We start from the raw sequence: 22,480 nt of genomic DNA, 5'->3' as shown, positions 1-22,480 counted from the left end.
TGTTACCAGATTACGAGATATTCATGTACTTAAATTTACTTATTTACATTATGCACAAACTTTACAGCTCGTATATTTCTGTATAATTATGTACATCAAAACCTTTTAATAAATATACAGAGCAGTCATAGCTTCTGAAATTTACCATTTCACAATATTTTAACTGCAATTAATATCTAATTTATTTCTTTTTTTTTAGGTCCAGGGAACGTGCTGGTCTCAGAATAATAAAAACTGATTCTGATGGACGGTTTATTTTGGGAAAAGATTCAGTACCGATAGAACTGCGCCAAAGATCAAATGCAGAAGGCAAAACATCCTATTCTCTTGTACCTGTCATCGGAAACACTGCAAGGATCAGCGGAAATTCTAAATTTGAATTAATGACTGATACGAATGAGGTCACAGTTGACGCTAATCTAACAGAAACCGTACCTAAGCCGACCTCCGAGGAATCCAAATATCTGCAACAGTCGTTGGCTCACCTGTGTCAAATTACAATGGAATCTTATGCTTGCGAAAAATGTGGGATAAAATTTCCAGTAGAACACATGCTAAAGAGGCATAAGATTTCTCACAAAAGACGTGTAACACACCTCAAGGTATTATCAAATGTAATTCAGACCACGCATACTTGTCCATCGTGCAATGTTAAATTCCTGAAGAAAGATAATCTCAATACACATATGCGAATACACAGGGTAAAGGAAAAAAGCGTTGTTTACTTATGCAGTTTATGCAGTTTTAAATGTTATGAGCGAACAACCTTGTCCTCCCATGTTACCCGGAAACACAAGACACAAGGTTATGCAACTCATAGGGAGAGGTATCAATGCACCACGTGTGACTATAAATGCTCAAAGAAAGATAACTTAAACGCTCACATGTGGAGACATAGAGATGGTCAAAGCAATTCAATTCTTTCGTGCAAGATGTGCGGTTTCAAATCATTCAAGAGAAGTACACTTTCTTCTCATGTGACACGGAAGCACAAACGTAAACGTGAAGAAAAAACTATGAGTGCCATGATGGAGGAGTATTGTTGCAACACTTGTGCGTACAAGACCTGCAAGAAGGAAAATCTCCAGGCCCATGTACTAGGACATAAGGAAGTGGTAGACGAAGGCCCCTCACTCTCCTGTAATTCCTGCGAATTTAAGTGTGAAAAAGGCGTGCCGTTGGCCTCCTATGTAGTGGACAAACATAAAGCGGCCGAGGAGTTCAGATGCGACGTTTGCGACTTCAAGTGCTTCAAAAAGAGCACCATGTATTCTCATAAGCGTAGGCACAGAGCAGATAGTGATGGCAAAATTTACAATTGCAACGAATGCAAATTCAAAACCACCAAAAAAACTTCTCTTTATTCGCACATCAAAAGGAAGCACAAAGTACTGACAAAAAACGACGCTGGTATGGAACAAGTCACAGAATACTTTTACTGCAACCAGTGCGAGTACAAGAATAAAAATAAGTATGAATTGAAAGTGCATGTCGCAAGGAAACACACAGATGATTTCAAGTTTTCGTGCGAAACTTGCGGGAAGAAATTTAAGGTCAAAGGTGACTTGACCAACCATATAAGATTCAATCACAAGGAGGGACCAGTTATATGTGATGTGTGTGGCAAAACATGCCTGAACAGCAATTCTCTCTACGTGCATCAAAAGTTTGCTCATTACAAAGCTAAATACGAATGTCATATTTGTAAAAGGCGGCTCGTCACCCAAGAAAATCTCAATGAACACATGCTGCGACAGCATGAGAAACGGGAGAATGTTGTATGCGAGGAATGTGGAAAGACGTTTTCACGGAACAGCCGATTGAAAGTTCACATGAGAATTCATACAGGTGATAAACCATATACCTGCAATGTATGCGGCAAATCATTTGCTAGGCGGACAGCCCTCAAACAACACCTCCTAATACACACGGGAATTCGTCCCTACGTCTGTGACATTTGTGGCAAGTCTTTCACCCAAAAACCAGGGCTCATCAGCCATCGCAAGTCTCATCCCGGGATTCACCCTCCCCTACCAAGAGTTCTCATAGATCACATCTTGAACGACGTTATGAATAACTGACCCAACGTCTAGACTTGGACAGCATGAAAATCTCGTAATTTTCCCTTCAAGCATAATTATGAACATCGTACTACTTGCACTGGTATTACAGCAGTTCTACTTGTATTAATCCATTTGTTGATTTCCATCAGATTATATTTTAACTCCGCACGTCTTTACTTACAATCACTAGTTTCAGGTATTCCAGGTACCCTGTTTGGAGCTAAAGTCTAGAGTATTTTGATTTAATGACAGACAATGAGCAAATTTGAAAAATGCATACTGGATGTTGTAGCTATGTTTATCAATACATCCGCAGATTGTACAGAATATCCACTTCTGAATAGCATTTACACTTTACACACGTGCACTGCTGTAAATTATAGGTGTTTTATAAAGAATAAAATTTGGAATTGTAAATAGATAACTCTTTCACAAATCAATAGGTAGGTATTCAATTAATCATAAACTCCCATCTCCATGCAGAATCCATATTCCTTGAAATAGAGTCAAGGCAATATTCAGATGAGTACTTAATATAATTATTGAAAACCAAATGTACTTCTTAGTAGTTTAGTTATATATGCTTAATACACGTTTTGTATTTGAATAGGACGTGAAACGCAAATCGGGCCATTTGACTTAAGAGATACGCACATACGTATACTGTTGGTAAAGTAATATAAAATTTAAAAAGATCCTATCGTGTGTATCCTTATAGATGTATCCTAACATTTGCGTGTATGAAAAATTATAGGTACACTATCGTTACCAACCTGTGTTCTTCTCGTTGTATACACATACATTGATTACTTTCTTTGTGTTTTAGGAAAATATGCACCAGTGGTCGATTTATGTTCGGGAAGGAGTCAATCTTCATGCAACCATGGCAAATTGTGGAATTTGAAGGTTGCCTTTATTATGCATTTCTCCCAGCAAATCATTTAAAGGACTTAGTTGCACTTGACGAAGAAGAGCATAATCTGGACGAGGAAACTGAAGATATTGAAAAGTTATTATCAGATAACGAAGGCACTCTTGTTAGCAATGATCAGGAAAGCAACGCAAACGTAGATCTCAACGAACTTAGCGATTACTGCCAAGTTAAAGTTGAAAGTAATTCAAGTTATACCGAATTGCCATCAAGGGTACAGATTGCGATCCCTAGTGTGGTTGAACTGGAGAGTACTTATTCATGCAGTGCATGTAACATAGATTTTGATCTCGAGATCATGCTGAGGAGGCACAATATAAAATTTCATAATCACCGAGCCCATAAGTACAAATGCAAAGTATGTCCGAAAACTTGCAAAACGTTGATGGCGTTTGAAATGCATGTAGATATGGAACACGAGAAGACTAAAGATCCTATTGTGTTTGTCTGTACATATTGCAAATTTGAATGCAAAAAAAGGACGACCCTTCACTCGCACGTCGCAAGGAAGCATGCAACACATCAGAAGGAGCATGAGGAGTATTTGTGTGACATTTGCGAATTCAAGTGCCAGAGTAGACGTCGATTGAAGGAACATCTTGAGAGAAAACATGCTGCTGACTACAAATATGTCTGCGAGATATGTGGTAAAAAGTTCAAAGTCAAGGGTGATATGAGACTTCACGTAAGATTTAAGCACAAAGAAGGACCTAGAATATGCGACGTCTGTGGAAAAACTTGTTCAAACAGTAACTCTCTTTACGTTCATCAAAAATGGGCCCATTTTAAACCAAAGTACGAGTGCCACATTTGCCACCGTCGCATGGTTACCCAATTTAATCTCGATCAACATATTTTACTACAACATGAAAGGCGAGAAATCTTTGTGTGCGAGGAGTGCGGTAAATCTTTCACTGAAAATCACCGGCTGAAACAGCATATGATGACTCACACCGGAGATAGACCACACACGTGTACGATTTGTGGTAAAGCGTTTGCTCGCCGTACAGCTTTTCGCCAGCATCTTTTAATTCATACTGGCAAACGTCCCTATGTTTGTGATATTTGTGGCAAAGCGTTCACTCAGAAACCAGGACTAATTTGTCATAGGAAATCACATCCAGGTGTACACCCTCCTTTGCCAGTTGTTCACATTGACCATATTATAAATGATTTCATGAAAAAATAGTCTAACGTAAGCTACAGGCATGCTTATTAATATGCTATTAGTTCTGTGGCATGACCATGCTTTATTTCAGATATTATATTATCTGATCTTGGTTAATATGATTGTGCTGACATACAATATTGTGATTGAGAGAACCGAATTCAATAGTATATCATACTTTGTATAGCAACTAAAAGAATTTTATTTAATAACATTATTAAATTAAATCTCCGTTACTATCACAATTTATGATGGACAAGCATTATCATTGACGTCTCGATGAATTTATTTTTGATTTTCTCATTTTGTTTATTTCTGGACATTTTATTGTTATGTTTATTATTCGAATGTGTAGTGCATATTATAGAGACGTATGAAAATAATAAAATTTGTAAAATATTCAAAGAATTATTATTTATGTTGCATACAATTGTGATCTGGATTTATGGTGCACTCTGAACTCTTTTGTAGTTGGGATACCAATCTGAGATCTAATATTCACAGGTATTTGTGCTAACCGGTAAATTTTTAAACACAATTATCAATGTTAGGTTATATGTAAATATTATACCATCTCTTGATTCAAAGCTGGTACCTTTCATACGACAAGTAAGTTGCCTCTACTATGCAAATTATGTGAATCCTAATAATACTTCCTTAACTTCTGTTTCAGATTTTTATCAGCCAAGGACACAGAAAAACACCATGGAATATTTATATTTGGCAAGGAGTCTGTAATTATGCAAGAATGGCAGATTATCGAATTTGATGACAAGCCCTGTTACGCCTTTCTCCCTGCTAGCTGTTTCTCTGAAACTGTAAGCGATAAGCAACTAAATGAGGTCGATAATGATATCAATGTCGCTGCTGAAGAAAGCTATAAAAATGAGCCTGTGCCAGGGAGTGAGAATGAGTCTGAGTTGGGACTAACTGAAAATCACGAATCACCTATTGTCAGTGATGAAGACAGAGCACTCGATAAAGTTGAAAACGGACGCACAATAGGCGACTTGTATCAAGTAAAAATGGAAGGAAATACCGTTACTATTGAAAAATTGGCTGAGAATGTTACGGAATCTATAAATCAAGATAACGAACTTTCAGAAGAATCGAACAATCAGTTTTTTTCTGAACACGTGACACCTTTGCCAGATTCGATCATACGATCCCTCAAGTGTAAGGTTTGTTCAAAAACTTTTGACACAGAAATAGCATTTCGGAAGCACGTCGCATGGACGCACAAGAAGAAAGTTTGCATCGAAGAAAATGGGGCCTATGTATGCGCCGTATGTGATTTCAGGAGTTCAAAAAAATCTTCATTCATTGCTCATCTTGAGCGGCAACACGAAACACGCTCCAAATCATCACTGCTATTCCCCTGTGAGGCGTGTGGATTTGTGTGCAGGTCCAAACATTCTCTGCAGTCACACTTTACTCGGAAGCACACGGACTCTTACGAGTACCCATGTAAATTTTGTTCCAAAAAGTTTAAGGTGAAAGGGGACTTGACAACTCATGTCAGGTTTCATCATAAAGAGAAACCCACAATGTGCGATTTGTGTGGTAAATCATGCCGTAACAGTGGCTCATTGTACGTCCATCAGAAGTGGGCTCACTACAAACCCAAGTTTGAGTGTCACATTTGCAAACGACGAATGGTAACTCAGGAGAATTTAGACCAACATTTGCTTCTGCAGCACGAAAAGAAGGAAAGGATCATGTGCGCCGAATGCGGAAAGACGTTCAACAAAAAAGACTCTTTTAAGAGGCACATGTCTATACATACGGGTAACAAACCGCACCTCTGCCCTATCTGTAGTAAACCATTTGCTCGTCGATCTCAACTACGACAACATCTCTTGATTCACACTGGAAAGCGACCATTTGTGTGCGACATATGTGGCAAGGCTTTCACCCAGAAACCAGGCTTAATATGCCATCGAAAAACTCATCCTGGAACCCATCCTCCGCTACCTGTGATGCCAATCGGTGATATCGTCAACGATCTTGCAGGGTTTAAAAAGGACGATCAGGACTAAACCAATTTCAGAATAATAGTTGCTTTTACATGAATTTATTTTGTCATTCAATTCTCATTAACGTGCGCTCGGACAATACCTTGTCTGTTGTGAAAAAGAAGCAAAAGATAAGATAACACCTATAACGACGAACTTATCCTGTTCTTTCAACTTATGCAAATTTTCGCAGGTATTCGGGATTATTTCTTCAGTGTCTGGCATAACTACACCGAGAAAAATATAATTACCTATTATAGCGTACCAACTATAACTTAACAACATTACAATTATCATACACTCACCTCAGTGCAAATAGTTGCTTAAGACGGTTCATTGTCAAATCTTTGTACCAATTGATGGCTGAAATAAATTTCTTTATTTTGTGAATTTTCCTTTAGTAGAAAACATGTAGCGCAGGGCCTGGCTGTGTGATTAAATTTGTGTGCGTGCTTCTTCTGTAATTTGTATGGATGTAAGAACATCAATAATTTTTGAATATAAATTTCAAGATAATTGTAAAACGTTACATACCAAGATTGGGTTTTAGACTGAAAATATGTTTCACAGGTCTTTACGACTCTGTTAAATAAAGCCAAAGTAAGTAACATAGTGATGTCATGGTGTGTAGTTATTCTATTATTAATTTTGGTATTTACATTTTGTGTTTTAGGATATCAAATCTGCTTTGCAAAGCAATTAGAATTGAATGCACCTCTGAGTATGTGATGCCTTCATCGAAGGGAGTTAGTGCTGAGACAACAGTGAAGAATAAGAAACCTAATGGTGAAAGTAGTACACGCAATCTGAAGAAGAGAAGGAAGAATGCAACTAGAATTTGTAACAAGATCTTGGTGAAATCCGCTCTAGTTGCCAAAAGTTATTCCTGCGATACATGCAACGTTAGTTTTTCTTTAAAAAGAAAACTTATCAGGCATATGAGTGTTCATAAATACATCTGTGACGCTTGCAATGAAAAATTTGAATCGAGGAACAAACTGAAAGCACATGTAGCATCCGCTCATGGGCCGGAAAAATATCCATGCACTGCGTGTGACCATGTGAGTAATAACAAGTGGTCGCTACACGACCACTTTGTCAGAAAGCACACAGAGGAATACAAGTTTTCGTGTAACGTTTGTAATAAAGATTTTAAAATCAAGAACGACTTGCAAACCCATATAAACCGAAGTCACAGTGAGAATCCGCCTCTGGTTTGCGACATATGCGGTCATACCAATAAGAGCATCCATGCCCTAAAGTGCCATAAAAAGTACGCCCACCACAAGCCACAATTTAAATGTAAACTCTGTAAAAGAAGAATGACGACTCAAGAGTATTTGGATCGGCATATGCAGGGGCATCAGACCAAGGAAAGAGTGATTTGTCCAACATGTGGTAAAACATTTCGTGAAGAATATTCATTGGACGTTCACACGATGATCCACACTGGCGTCAAGCCTTTCATTTGTCCCGTTTGCGGCAAGTCATTTTCGCGTCAGACTGCACAGGAACAACATATTTTAATTCACATGGATAAACGTCCATATCTTTGCGACGTCTGCGGCCAAACCTTTGCTCAAAAACCAGGTTTAATATGCCATAGGAAAAGGCACCCTGGCCCCCTACCTCCACTCCCTGCCGTATCTGTCAAAAATATTGTCAACGACTTCACAAGAGATTATGTACAGAGACATTGCAATGACAAAGAATGACTGTCACATCGCCAGTTGCGCATTATTAAATACTTTTTGGACAAAGAAATGTGCTTTAGCTTGGGTTACAATGGTAAGTCTGTTGAGTAAAAATAGTTTTAAGACATACTGTAGGAAAAATATGATAGTTAAATACTGTGTAATAAAAGTAGAATTGAGGAACGACGTAGGTGAAATTGCGTGAAATTAAATTGAAATCGAACAATTCAATGTACTCAAGAAATATATGTATATATATTCTCTAAAATGGAAGTTGTCGTGTTTATTTGACTCAATGAAATTCAGGAACCATTTCTCGTCTTAACGATTTAGAATGATAAACTAAACCCTGATCCAGTTAGTAGATATGCTCGAGCTTGTACCTCTTGATGAAACTAATTTCGAGTGATTGAAAATGCTTTTTAATAAATATATCTTTGTTCTAGGGTATCGACTGCTGATCCTTTGAGCGTTTCATCGGATGAAGTGGTCGTACAAAAAAGACAAATAGTGAGAATTGAATGCACTCCTGAGTATATGATATGGCCTGACAAAAAAGTAGCTAGAGATGACATTAAGTTGCTGAGTAAAGAAACACATTTGGATTCTGTTTCGAAAAACCCAGATACAATTGTGGAGACAAGGAATAGTAAGCCAGTAAGAAGAGTCACAAGATCTAAGAAAACGTTCGAATGTAATTCATGTCAGAAGACATTCCTAAAAAAAAGCAATCTAGCAGAACATCTAAAGCAGCACAGACACAAGTGTACAGAATGTGGGAAAACTTTTAGCTTGAAGCGATACCTCAGTACACACTTTGAAAAAATACACAGACCGCAGTTGTACGAATGCAGTGTCTGCGACTACAAAAGTAACAACAAAGGAACTTTGAAAAACCACTTCATTCGCCTTCATACCAGTGCGTTTAATTTTTCCTGTGACTCTTGCGGCAAGCAGTTTAAAATAAAGAAAGCTTTGAATCACCACATGAAGCAAAATCACAGTGGAAATCCGCCCATAGTATGCGACGTCTGTGGGCACTTTAGTAAAAATTTACATGCCCTCAAAGCACATATGAAGTATCGCCATTACAAACCTGAGTTTGAGTGTAATATTTGCAAGCGAGGAATGACAACGCAGGAGAATCTCAAGCAGCACTTGTTGTGGCATGAAAATAAAGAGAAGATTGTTTGTCCGACATGTGGGAAAAGATTCCGTGGTCGTGATTTGGATTCTCATATACGAGTCCACACAGGCATCAAGCCTTTTCCATGCTTAGTGTGTGGAAAAACCTTCAGACGTCAAACCGCTCAGGAACAGCATGTCCTCATTCATACGGGAAAACGACCCTACATATGTGATATCTGTGGCCAGGCATTTGCTCAAAAACCTGGTTTGATATGTCACAGGAAGAGACACCCCGGACCTTTGCCCCCACTGCCAGCCGTCTCCATTAAGACCATCATTACAGAATTTGCCAGAGAGTATGCTGGCAAAAATAGCAGTGCAGATCAGAGTGGAAACACGTAACCAGCTACAAGTACGAGATGAAATTTATCCCTATCGTCTTTGTATTAAGTAAGGAGCCTAGTTCCCACACTGCAAGGTTTTATCCTAACGAGCTTCCTTGCATTTGAATAATGGTTTTTAACGCCATTGCTGAACCGATGCATAAATAGACATTAATTCATCAAAATTTAATGTGATTAACGGTTTGAGAATGTTCATTTTTTAAGTTTATTTTTCACAAGTAAATCAGCTGTGCGTTTGGCTAGTGAAATATCTTTGTAAAATATTACTAGCTTTTTTATTTTGTACATATGATGGAAATTATATGCTTAAGAAAAAAATACATGGAAACGAATGTTCATCGAGATAAGCAGGTTTGTTTTGACTGTGCAACATTCACTTTGTTACGCATTGATGAAGATTGCATCACTGTAAAACTGAAAACGTAGTCAGTGTATAATCATCGAAACTTTTATTACAATATTCTAATGTAGTAGTATTATTATAGGATAAGATTGTATTTATATTGGATAATTTTCCAGGCTAGTTTCAATATTTCTACTTACGGTAATACAGCTCTAAACTCTACGTACGATATTGGTATGTAAGCATATCGTTAACACGATACATTCATTGTTCATATCAAATCTTATTCATGGCAAATGACATTAATCATCAAATGACTTTGTTTTAGGAAAAAATCATCTTACTCCTCAAACATGCCTGTCCACTTACAATATGAAATTACAAAGTATTGATTACTTTACCAAATTTCAAATAATAGTCGGGAAGCGAAGGTCTATGCTGATATGAGGCTGGCATAAATTCCCAATCCTACATCAATGAGTCTACTACGGAAAATGGGAATTGGAATATTACTCTAATGTTATATTCCATAATTAAAATCATGTTGTTTCACGGAACAATAATGCAGCGTACATACAAGTTGCAAAGTCCTGTTAAAACCTAGTCGATAGCACTACTCAAAATTTACACAAAACAAGTACATAGGCACAGGTATATGATTGTGGCATGAGAAACTATAAACTACGTAGTTTGAAAGGATCTTTAAATACTTATTTCATGTGAATGTAAACCATCTGAGGCATTGCATGGAGCAGTTTCACAGAGGTAATTTACCAATACCATGTGTCACATGTGACCAACTTTTACTTAGGAATCCGGGTTGATTTGTAAAAGGAAAAGGTACAATAATTGATTTTCATTTCTGACTCTCGTCACCATAAAACAAAAATCGTTTTATCGTAATATGTCTCTGTGATGTAATAAAACCGTTACTTTATCAATATTGTCTTTTCTAATCCCTAATTGAGCTCTGTACATGGAACATATGGCTTTCAGTGTTAAGAATACCAATTTTCCATGGGTACCCATCAAGCGATATGTTGACAAATAAAGTAATAATTAATTTGTATAATATGACTGTCGGATTAATTATATCTACCATATTTATCAAGTAAGTATTTAAATTTTATGGCCATTAAACCTCATCCTTTGATGTAACTGAAATGGTGTCTCTGCCCTTTTTCTGTTTTAGACTCATACCATCAGATCCCTTGAGCATTCCATTATCGCAATGTCGAGTATCTTCTGCAACAAGTGTGCACTTTTTGAATAATGAACGCACACCGGAATTGATGATTGAGATAATAGAAAAGGTTACCAAGGAAACCCGAAAGAAGCGTAAGAGTAATAACAGACCCAGTGTTATGCTTGGAGAGACTGAAGTAAACTTTGAAATACGTGATACGAAATTGGATCAAAGTAAGAATACAAAGAAGGGAATAAAATTGCAATGTGACTTATGCGAAAAAGTATATTTTAATAAAAATAAGCTTGCATCGCACATAAAACAGCACGCCTACAAATGCATGACGTGCGCGAAAACCTTTGCCCTGAAACGGGACCTTAAACTTCATATGGAGGAAATTCACGGGCCACAAATGCACGAGTGCAGCGTATGTGAATACAAGAGTAATAAAAAGTGGACACTGAGGGATCATTTCGTCAGAAAACACACAGACAACTATCAGTTCTCATGTAAATTTTGTAGTAAACTATTTAAAATACAAAATAATCTAAAACAACACATTAACCAGATGCACAGCGGCAATCCACCTATTGTCTGTGAAGTTTGCGGTCATGAAAGTAAGAATTTACACGCTTTGAAGTCTCACATAAAGTATATTCACGAGAAGCCAGAGCATGTTTGTAAAATTTGTAAACGGCGGCTTGTCTCCCAAAAAGGGCTTGAGCAGCACCTTCACTGGCACGAAACCAAGGAGAGAGTTGTATGTGAACAATGTGGAAAAATGTTTCACATCCCGTACGATTTGGAAGTCCATATGCGATCGCACACCGGTATTAAACCTTACTCCTGCACCGTATGCGCTCAGTCATTTGCTCGCAGGAATACTCTCAGACAACATCTGCTCATTCACACTGGAAAACGGCCCTACGTATGTGACATATGCGGCAAGACATTCACCCAGAAGCCCGGGCTAACCAGTCATAGAAAATCACATCCCGGTTCTCATCCGCCACTACCCAGAGTTTATATTGATAGCATTCTCCAGGGTTTATCTAGGGATACAAAAGATCATCCAAAAGAGGTCCAAGATTGATTGATTGTGTTTTATAGGCTTGTTGGTAAATGTAAAAGGTGGCAATAATGAAGAAAACGAGTTGAAAAGTTGTTGTTCGAAGTAGAAACTTGTTTTGAAATTTATTTTGTTTTTTTTTTTCAATCTCTCACAGATGATTTATGAGATTAATTTGATTAAGGTCAAATTTGGAGTAAGGTGTCCATTAGCAACATTTTTTTTCAGGCATCCAGCTTCTGAAAGTCTTATTTGAAATACCACTGAGTATGCCAGATTTACTCTACACTTCAAACAATAATATCTATCATTTCTTCGATACAGTCAAATGAAGCATGTCACTAGTTTGTTTATTCATTACATGATAGATTTGGTCATCTTTAAAAACACACGTTCTTAGTTGGATTCAACACAACAGTGTGGTTTAGGAAATTTAGAGACTTCCGAAGTTACTTGAATTTAATTTTGTACAGCAGAAGCGTATTTAAAACATGGTTATCGACAAAGAATATCAAAATTTCTGAAAGCTACAATACCAAGGTTTTTAGTTTGTCTTGACCTTACTATTCTTGTACAGTACAATAAAACGTTGAATGAAATGTATCTAAACCCATGTATCTTAGTTCATTTCGTACCATTTAATTGTGGTGTTTCAATTCCAATATCTCCCATGATTTGATTTTTAAAGGATAGGTATAAGCTGCGTCCAGTCCCAAATTCCAATCGAACTTTGATTAGATATTTACAACTACAGAGCCAACTACTAGCTACTACTAGCAGCAACGAATATATATTTAAATGATGAAAAAAATTTGTTTTTCTAGGATATCTATGCCTGACCCACTGTTACTAAGAAAACAACATCAAGAGAAGAGATCAAGGGCCGTCGTGACACAGAAACAATCGAAGCCAAAGTTGATACTCCCAAAATCTTTATCGCCTGAATATGCCGTTGTGCTGCCAAAATCATATATCTTGATAAGTTCAGATGGAAAGCCGCCCAGTAAAGTCCCTCAAGATATTGATGTACTGAAACTGGTTGAACAAGCAGAAGGAGAAAAGGTTGAGTCGCTCTATGAAAGGTACTCGTGCAACATTTGCAGTGTTAAATTTGCAAAACGAACACTGTTTGTTAAACATGTGAAAATGCATACGTACAGGTGTGAGACTTGCCTGAAACCCTTTAAAAGTGAGATTGATCTTGACCTGCATTTGAAGACCCATGGATCACAAGAGGACGTCAAATTGGAATATCCTTGTAATGTCTGCAATTATGTCAGCAAGAATAAACGTATTCTTGAGGCCCATTTCATAAGAAAACATACAGACGTTTACAATTTCTCTTGCGAGGTATGCGGAAAGGCGTACAAAATCAAAAATGACCTAAGAACGCATGTGATCAAGTATCACAGCGGAAACCCACCTGTAGTATGCGACGTCTGTGGAAAATCATGTGTTGATAAACACACCTTGAAAGTGCACCAGAAGTTTGCTCATTACAAGCCACAGTTCAAATGTTCTATTTGCCCAAAACGAATGGTATCTCAAGAAAATTTGGACCAGCATGTTCAGTGGCATAATGAAAAAGTGATATGCGAAGAGTGCGGCAAGACATTTTCTGAAAAATGTTCATTAGCAGTTCATATGAGAACACATACTGGCGACAAGCCCTACCCTTGCCCCGTGTGTGAGAAATCTTTCGCTCGTTCCGGTGCTCAAAGGCAGCATATCCTAACTCATACTGGTCAGCGTCCTTATGTATGCGATATCTGTGGCAAGTCGTTTACGCAAAAGCCTGGATTGATTTGTCACAGAAAGACACACCCAGGGCCATTACCTCCACTTCCGCCATTATATATTGAGGATATATTAAAACAGTTTGAAGCAGATTGCCTCGACAAATACAAAAACTCTCCAGAGAATAAATGACTTGTAAATACAACATCCTTCCTCTAATAGCAAAAGTGAGGTATCACTGTACCGCGTAAATTTGTGTATAAATATAAAACTCCATGCTCCAATAAGCCACTGTAATAATTTACTTGGTATGATTAGAATCTGTATAAATTAAACCCTATAGTCGTAATTTGTTAAATTTTAGATGTTTCCTAGGCTGTTTCAAACTTGCTGAAAAGATTTTGAGTGTTATAATCTTAGAGCCGATAGATACATGGCATATGGTGAAGAGTTACTTTAGGTAATATTAGATACTTACGTTCAGTTATTAGCTTATAAGGGACTATATAGGGTAACCTATAGTCATGGAGAAAGAACAGCCACTTCAGCTTATTTTCTGTTTCAGGAGTTCATGGAGTAAATCAAGCAAACGAGCAATACACGAATGCAGAAAATGTGATGCTGTATTTTTTCACATGACTAAACTCATTGAACATTTGAAAAATGCGCATGGGATTGAACGTGCATTCAAATGTGATCAATGCGGCAAAGCGTTTCGTAGTCCGATGAACATCAAAAGACACAAACTAATACACACTGGAATAAAGATATTCGCTTGCGATATCTGCAGTTACTCGTGTAATCAAAAAGCAAATTTGGAATATCACAGGCGGAGACATGCCAAGGATTACGCTTATAAATGTGAATTATGCAATAAGGGTTTTCTCTCTAAGAAAGAGTATGTTGAGCACAAGAATGTTCACTCTGGTAAAAAACCTTATACCTGTGAGCTTTGTCCAAAGTCTTATCCTTATAAGAATAATTTACTGGTTCATAAACGAGTACATCACCCTGAATTGATGCAAATTATCGATAGATATAATTGTGCCGTTTGCTCCTCGAATTTTCCATACAAAAGACTTTTGATGCGGCATATGAAATCATGTCATGGGGTAGAACAAAATTTGAAAACCTTCCTCTGTGACCTTTGCGGAAAGCAGGTTTCCTCCCAAAGTGTTTTGGTAACACACACAAGGACGCATACTGGTGAAAAACCAGTCAGCTGCGAAATATGTGGAAAACATTTTAGTTCTCGAGAAAATGTAAAACTACATCAACGCACGCATACGGGGGAAAAACCGCACATTTGTTTGCAATGTGGCAAAGGCTTCACCCAGAGAACTTCCTTGGTCTTTCATATGCGATACCACACTGGGCAACGACCATATCAATGTTTAATTTGCAAAAAAGGATTTGTCTCCAACACATTCCTCAAGAAGCACCAAAAAACCCACAGCAGTAATCTTATATCGTCATAGTATAAATATCACTGTCCAATAAATGTGGACACAAAAATAAATAAAAAATATCTGCGTATAGAGCCGAATGAAAATAAAACCAATAATAAACCAATGTATACTACCACATATTGTTTTAATATTCGACTCTATTGATAGACATTACGAAATGTCATCATTTTCTGCCAAGCAGTTACTATTTTCCTTCAACAGGAGAATACCATATCCTCATAACGTGGAACAAGTATTTAACGTGCGAGCTGTTCAGAGCTATGTGATTTAAAGTAGGCTTTAAAGACATTGGCGTACGACGTACGTGTATATGCTTGAGAGTTAGGATATTGATTCCTCAATTTTTTCTGGTAACGTTGATAAAAGTAATATTTAGTTACGTGAAATTATGTTACAGCCAGTGGTCCACCGATCATATTCAGTTTGATGAAACCGAGTTTAAGATGAAGCTCGAGAACGACCCTATCTCCACCGAAGTAAAGTAAGTAAAACAAACCTATCGTCATCTCTGTAATAGCTAAATGCAGGGCTGCAAAGGATTTTTAAATGCAACCCTTCTTCAGCACTAAGTAAGCAATTTTGAGGATTCAATAATTTTCAGAGGGTGTAAGAAGGATAGAGAATTCTTCTGATTATTTAGAAACTCTAAAGTTAGTCGCACCCATCACTTGCGCTCTAACACCAATTTCATTTGCATTGAAATATACAAAAAACAAAATCGTAACGAAAATCCGGTTACTGAGGAGCGGACCAATTAGTTGTGCTCAAAATTGAAATTGATGATCTGTTTGCATTATGCTTATAGTTCACATTATACTAGAGCAATCATTGTCCAAATGAATGTAGTTTCTCTACAGTTTTCTTAACATGCTTCCTAGTCTATTTATATTCATGTAAATTTTCAGATCAGAGAGCAACATTAAGGCGTGTGAAATTTGCAATGAAAAATTTCACTTTGTAACACGGCTAGTTGCACATCTCAGAATAGAGCATGGCATTCAGAAACCTTTTAAATGTACATCATGCTGGAGAACTTACGCACAACAATTCATGCTGAATGCTCATATTAAAAAGTCTCACACTCCGAAGAATATTTCCTGTGACCAGTGTAAGTTCATATGTGTTACAAATGCGGATCTAGAGAGGCACAAGAAGAAACAGCATGTGCCAAAAGTGAAATTTTACTGTGAAGTATGCTGTGAAACTTTTACTGATGAGGAACAATTTGTAACGCATACAGCTATACATAACTTTATCAACTATCAACAATGCAATAGATGTAGTATTACCTTCAACGATATTGAATCTCTAAAGGAGCATCACAGATTATATCATTTCAATCAGCCAGCAGAGGAAGAAAGTGAAGATTCTAAGCATAAATGTAAAATTTGTGGCATGGGTTACAAGTTTAAATCCGTATTGAAGCAACATAAGCTTGATATTCATGGTATTCCTAATTATGAACGACCCCGGCGTAGGTATCTCTGTGCGCTATGTGGAAAAGAGTTGAAAACAGCGAAGGGCTTTCAAATTCACAATCGAAGTCATACTGGTGAAAAACCTTATACTTGTGAAGTATGCGGAAAATGCTTCGCTTGTGAAACGTTACTGAGAACGCACAACGTTACACATACAGGCGAAAGAAAATACACGTGTGATCAGTGTGGAAAATCATTTACCCAACGATCCACTCTTGTTGTGCACAAAAGATATCACACCGGTGAACGACCGTATGTCTGCCAAAAATGTAGCAAGGGTTTTGTCACTCGCACTGTCCTGAATACTCATCTAAAATCCTGTCACTGACAATACCAGGTAAGCTCGACCAAACACTTAAATCGCGTTCCATTTCGAATAAGTAAATAAAAATTGGTGTTAGAGGGTAGTGAATATCTTTTAGCTTTTATATTATATCTTCTCTTGATGTTTCAATGAGATCTTGACACAATGTTACTAAAATCTATATATCGTCGTTTGTCTTACACCCTAAGTAGAGCTCTGTTCATATTGTCAACGATTTCTAACCTCCACTGTATCCAATTAGTCTTCGTAATAATAACTTCGCAAATACAGGACCAATATTTTCAAAGCCACTGCTATTTTGGATGTTAGTGCAAATGAGTTTGATAGTGATTGTCGTTTTACAGAAGATTCTTGCTGCTCGCAAATAATGAGAAGTTAGCGGTACTTGAAGATGAAGCAGCTGGGGAGGTAGTTGTGAATCAGTTGATGGTGAGCAGAGTTGAGAAACCGGAGAATGCAACATCAATGCCTAAAGTTGAACCGTCGAAGAATACAAAAAAGTCGACCAAGTGTCACATCTGTGATATTGAGCTGAATTACGAAATACGAATGATTGAACATCTCAACATAGTGCATGGGATTGCGAAGGCATTTGAATGCAATGAATGCTCTCGTAGTTTTAGCACACCACGGCAGCTGAAGCAACATGTAAAGATTCACAAAGCCCAGATTGTTTACAGTTGCGACGAATGTGATTACAAGTCGTTGCACAAGGTGAATATTGGCCTTCACCAGAAACGACATCATTGGAAAGATTACTCGGTGTTCTGTGAGATTTGTGAGAAGGGATTCATAGCACAGGGGGAGCTCAAGGCTCATCTGATTTCGCACGAAGTTGCTAGACCATTTGCGTGTACGACTTGCGGAAAGTCATTTAAAAGTAAAGACCACGTTAAGGGTCATGTCAGAACATTGCATCCAGAGATGTGTTCCAGCAACACGGTGAAGAAATATTCTTGTGAAATTTGTGGCCAAAGTTTTTCCCACAAACCGTTGTACTATAGGCATAAGCAGGATGAACACGGTGAAAAAAATTGTCGGAGAAAGAAGCAGTTGTTCCTCTGTGATTTGTGTGGCAAGGCGGTAACTAGCCTTGCAAGCATGCAGGTACACAGAAGAATTCACACAGGGGAGAAGCCGTTCACATGTGAAGTGTGCGGAAAATGTTTTGCATCTATGGGTCTGTTGAAAACTCATAACATTACCCATTCCGGGGAAAGGAAACACACCTGCGATGACTGTGGTAAAACTTTTACACAGAGATCAACATTGGTTGTTCACAAACGTTATCACAGTGGTGAAAGGCCTTATGTATGCATCAAATGTAACAAAGGATTTGTGACGCGAACTATTCTTAATCTTCATCTTAAAAGTCGTCGTCATTAGACGAAAGAAGATGATATACATTTCATCGAGGAGTTCGAATAATAATTTTGTCGCATTTCAACTTTACGTTATTACTAATATTATATACCTAGTTCGTACGAGTTTCTTTCATTATTCGATGTTTGCTTCTCCTTTATTTAAATTCTGATAAATACATCAAAAAAGACACGTAGCTGATTTGTTGTAAACACTTTATACCTATTTCTATTATAAATACGACTGTATTGCATATCTCATACAAGACATTAGTATCAATGTATCAGATATTTAGATTTTCTCACATAATGTTGTTGTTATCGGTAAAAGCTATCCGTTAATCTTGCATAAATTTTATTAATTGATTTCATTAATTTTTTTTCTTTTGCATTTTTATTTTCTTAGTTTCGTGGCATGATGTATTTTTTATTATTAAATCGTATGTATGGTGAGACTTGAACTGTTCCAAAATAATGTGTTATGCGGTTAATAAAAACATTTAATTACTGCAATGCCAGGGAAGTATTAAATTTACATAATTCTTTATCTATGGCACTGATAAACTCTGGACAACCTAATTTTGCAATTCAGCTTTAGATATCAATTGCGTACCACCAATTTTGTACTTTAGCACTTCCAGCTGAATGTTGGAAAGCGTAATGATATTAGATTTAATGGAGCAAGAAATTTTCAGTGAAATATCAAAACTGAAGCAGGGTCTTCAATGCAGAAATCAACTCCTTGCTGCACCATTTTATGATCGTATTGATAGCCAATGTCATCCAAGATTGCTCGATTGTGTGAACTTACATTACGTGGTTTCACATGGATTCGTTGAAAACCTGTGCCCGTCAGTAAGGAATGTATTGACAAAAACATGATTAAAACGCATATATATGAAATTCGTAAACTCATTTTTAAACTTACATGTCTTGCTGGCTGTTTGAAGTTCACAAATGTCTCGCAGAGTGTCCAAGCTTCTGAGAACACCGTCGTATTGCAACTGTGTTAACTGTTTGCAGCGAACCAAAAGAGATACTAATAAATCGTCTAGCAATTCTCGATTGTTTCGCAACTGGAGCATGACCTCAGCTGTAAATTTATATAATTTGAATCAATTGTGTTCAAAGGTAAGTCAAACTGTATTTCACAACATTTGATCCATATCAAACGCACACAATGTGTTAGTATAGTGCATTATGAGTAGTCCAACGGTACTCCGAAAGTTACGAGATCTACTCTGATCCCATACGTGGCCGCTGAACATTTGAAAACTGCCAAGTGGAACACTGGGCAGTAACAAATAGCACATGTCCTCGTAGTGCGAGATGTTCACTGTAAATTCAAGTATTAGGTTCATGCTAAGCTTACAATAAACTAGTTGATAATTTCTTTATTATGTGTGAGTTCAGAAAGGTATATTTTAATTATATTTCATACCTATTGTGTAGGAAACTGTCAGCTTAGGACATGCAATGGCAAGTTCATGCCAAGCTGTGTTAGCAATTGTGTGTTGCCTGGAATCAGAGTCTCGAACAGATATATGAAGTGTGCGAAGGGCCAAGGGTACAGCGCTGGCTAAAGCATTGAGGGCACCGTCCGATAAAGCTGGATAATCTAGTTTCAGAGTTGCCAAAGCTCGTAGTCGACCAAGTAAGCGCAGATACCTAGAAAGTAGATCCGACTTAAGGAATCTATGAAACTCTTATATTATTTGGTGAAAAAGAATCACCTGGGGTTGCTGTGAGGTGCTTGCCATTCCCTGAAAGCACCTCGAAGATCCAATGACTCTAGGCGATTCCCAGATGCTCTTACCGCAGAGCCCAAAATTCTCAAAACGTCACTGACTCCTAAATTAGCATTCAATAGGTTCAGAGTCTCAAGATTGTGCTGGTAGCTGTGATGATAAAAAATGTCTCGTGACAGACACTTTATTGTTTTTTATTTCTGTCATTCATTCTTTGTATTGCTCACCCTAAGAAATTAGCTAACGCGCATAGAAGTTTTCCTCGATTACCCCACTTGCAACTGAATACCCAGTCGGCGAGGATGAGCTCTTTCAATTGCACATCTTTCGTTCTAATGACGTTGAGGAAATCTGCACCCGCTTCTGACTGAATGTTACGTGCAAACCGTGTCTCCCTTGGAATTACATATGGCCTAGACCAAGCTAACTCCAGGCGACGCATGTACTGCCCGTACTTGACCTTGGGATAGAAAATTGAAGATGTTTTGACATATTATTGGTAGGCAGATTTTTGACATATTAATGGCCAGGATTCTGAAAAAAATTATCATTGCGCAAGGTAACCACCGCAAGCTCTTTTGCAAGTGGTAATTCACCACGCAGATCACGATCGATGAGGACTGTCACTGAGCGCCAAAGAATGGGTGAGGACATGGCATGCTTCCATGATTTGCAGACCTCTCCCAAATTTGCCCGGTCTCTGCTGTTTAAGTGCCTGAATATTTCTGTAAGTATCAGCTCTGGCAGCTGATCCCACATCTCCCAGCTTCAATCTGTCCTGACCTCATCTCATTTCATCGTCGTTACATCTGAAGTACCTCTTTCTCATCGGTCATCATTGCCATCTATATCTACTCACTCGGTTGTACCAGGTGTCTTAAATTTTATGCAATTCAATCTTATTGTTAGACCAAAATTACAGTTTGACGTAAGAACATGGGTGTGACTCAGCAGTATATCATTAAAAAAAACTGGTGATGTCAGGTAAGATAATACATGAATGTCAAGGTACAGGAAGCGTTCTGTCAGTTATGAGGTTCTCATTTTGTTGAATAGTTATTGTGAAGTAAAAAATATGACTAGAACGTACATTCATAATTCAATACAATTCTCTTGCGGTAAGAAATTGAAGAGTATTTTTTCAAATAAGAAAACCTGATCTTTTCTCTTATAATTAACGATTTACAAAAAAAAATTTACCTTAATTTCATTGCATAGTTATTACTCATTGTTAATGGCTCGCTGTTAGAGATCAATTTATTAACTATTCATCACCAGATAAATAAGACAATGCAGGATAAGGGTTGAAAAAAAGCAATATCAATAAAAATAAACTGTTTTATACCTTTATTAATTTTTTATCAACAAGATTATGTCTTACATATGTTGATACGATCTTTTTCATTTTACTAATATATTACCGATTTTATTTCAGTAATTTGAATATTTGAAAAATTAGTAGAATCTTCACATTTCTGTACCAATCGGAACATCGAAACACCTACCTAACCTGACCCGTATTGACATACACGTAGTCTGTTGGTTAAATTTGTTGTTTCGTGTACAGAGGCGAAAAACTAGAAATAAGTAGCACAGGCTAAAATGGAAAGTAGTGAAGACAAAGTATTTGATAAGGAGCAGTGGAAACTTGAGGCAGAAGCGGTGATAGCTGATGTTAAGTGCCACGTCAAAGAATTGAAATTATCAGACAAACTACCGAATACGAACAATCGTGTGTATTTAAACTTGACGACGCTGGAAGAAGTCAAATATTGCGTAGAACTGTCGCCCCTCGGTTTTGCCGTCGTAGATAAGACATACGACAGCGATTTGAACCGAGAAGCTCAATATTACGAAACCCCTTACAGCCTGCTGAACTACATCAGCCCCGAATATACGCGGTCCTTTGGATTGTTGCTCCACGAAAAACTTAGCAAAATCACACATAAATAATGCAATAAATACGGTGTACCGTCGTACAAAATAAAAGCGATCATATTCGAATCGTTGTCCAGAACTGATTCATTTACAATCTTTCATGATTACATCATAACCTGATTATCACAAGTTCGCATGTTCATCATAACCTCAAAAGCAAATTATAGATCTTTCTAATCCACGGTGTAAGAATAAGAGGTGGTCCCGGTGGTTCGGTCCGACTCGCGCCGGATGCTGTTATTATTTTAATACAATTCAACAGTCGAGTCCAGGTGTCGCTTGTGCCGAAAATTTAAAGCGTCTTTCAGAACAGTTTGTATCCACGCTAACGTCACACAATTCATCAAGTTCACTTTTTAAATAAATTATGGTTTTTGGGAGCGCCGGACAACGATAATGGTGTTTCCGAATGCCGGCATCTGT

At 37.5% G+C, this 22,480-nt stretch overlaps 6 protein-coding genes across 14 annotated transcripts in view; 5 read left to right on the top strand and 1 right to left on the bottom strand.

The window, feature by feature from the left end:
• LOC124220530 (zinc finger protein 3 homolog) overlaps positions 1-13,952 on the top strand; it is a 56,363-nt gene extending 42,411 nt beyond the window's left edge. Inside the window, exons 5-6 of one of the 7 annotated variants that reach the window (XM_069136585.1) lie at positions 12,826-13,083; positions 13,162-13,949. In XM_069136585.1, coding sequence (XP_068992686.1) covers positions 12,826-13,083; positions 13,162-13,930 — 1,027 coding nt within the window. In that variant the 3' untranslated portion in view covers positions 13,931-13,949. Of the gene's footprint in view, positions 1-199; positions 2,463-2,889; positions 4,445-4,835; positions 6,568-10,938; positions 12,081-12,825 lie in introns of those variants that run through there. The other 6 variants (XM_069136575.1, XM_069136582.1, XM_069136583.1 and 3 more) reach the window with 6 other exon arrangements.
• On the top strand, positions 7,825-10,687 carry LOC124220540 (zinc finger protein OZF-like). The gene is made up of 2 exons (XM_046629603.1): positions 7,825-7,965; positions 8,318-10,687. Exon 2 carries the CDS (start codon positions 8,409-8,411, stop codon positions 9,399-9,401), a length of 993 nt encoding a protein of 330 aa, XP_046485559.1. The 5' UTR covers positions 7,825-7,965; positions 8,318-8,408; the 3' UTR covers positions 9,402-10,687.
• Positions 13,953-14,057: 105 nt separating the features above from the next.
• On the top strand, positions 14,058-15,644 carry LOC138191058 (zinc finger protein OZF-like). Its single transcript, XM_069136601.1, has 3 exons — positions 14,058-14,198; positions 14,304-15,527; positions 15,605-15,644. The coding sequence occupies exons 1-2, from the start codon at positions 14,179-14,181 to the stop codon at positions 15,214-15,216; spliced, it is 933 nt and encodes a 310-aa protein (XP_068992702.1). The 5' UTR covers positions 14,058-14,178; the 3' UTR covers positions 15,217-15,527; positions 15,605-15,644.
• On the top strand, positions 15,605-18,531 carry LOC124220535 (zinc finger protein OZF-like). 2 transcript variants are annotated; one of them, XM_046629595.2, is made up of 2 exons: positions 15,605-15,688; positions 17,355-18,531. In XM_046629595.2, exons 1-2 carry the CDS (start codon positions 15,651-15,653, stop codon positions 18,394-18,396), a joined length of 1,080 nt encoding a protein of 359 aa, XP_046485551.1. In that variant the 5' UTR covers positions 15,605-15,650; the 3' UTR covers positions 18,397-18,531. The 2 variants fall into 2 exon arrangements, with proteins under 2 accessions (XP_046485551.1, XP_068992699.1); XM_069136598.1 differs by lacking the exon at positions 15,605-15,688 and adding an exon at positions 16,891-17,022.
• Positions 18,532-19,062: 531 nt separating this feature from the next.
• On the bottom strand, positions 19,063-21,240 carry LOC124220534 (F-box only protein 39). Of its 2 annotated transcripts, XM_046629591.2 has the most exons (7): positions 20,687-21,239; positions 20,347-20,579; positions 20,105-20,269; positions 19,813-20,039; positions 19,549-19,707; positions 19,300-19,464; positions 19,063-19,214 (listed from the first exon to the last, which is right to left on the bottom strand). In XM_046629591.2, exons 1-7 carry the CDS (start codon positions 20,876-20,878, stop codon positions 19,063-19,065), a joined length of 1,293 nt encoding a protein of 430 aa, XP_046485547.1. In that variant the 5' UTR covers positions 20,879-21,239. The 2 variants fall into 2 exon arrangements, with proteins under 2 accessions (XP_046485547.1, XP_046485548.1); XM_046629592.2 differs by lacking the exon at positions 19,549-19,707 and having other exon boundaries at positions 20,687-21,240.
• Positions 21,241-21,626: 386 nt separating this feature from the next.
• Positions 21,627-22,123, top strand: LOC124220546 (GSK3-beta interaction protein). The gene has a single exon (XM_046629612.2). It carries the CDS (start codon positions 21,722-21,724, stop codon positions 22,070-22,072), a length of 351 nt encoding a protein of 116 aa, XP_046485568.1. The 5' UTR covers positions 21,627-21,721; the 3' UTR covers positions 22,073-22,123.
• Positions 22,124-22,480: the final 357 nt, after the last annotated feature.

This window comes from Neodiprion pinetum, chromosome 5 (assembly GCF_021155775.2).
Source record: "Neodiprion pinetum isolate iyNeoPine1 chromosome 5, iyNeoPine1.2, whole genome shotgun sequence".
Lineage (NCBI taxonomy): Eukaryota > Metazoa > Arthropoda > Insecta > Hymenoptera > Diprionidae > Neodiprion > Neodiprion pinetum.
Note: the sequence above shows the minus strand (reverse complement) of the source record. Positions and strands in the feature narration are given on the sequence as shown.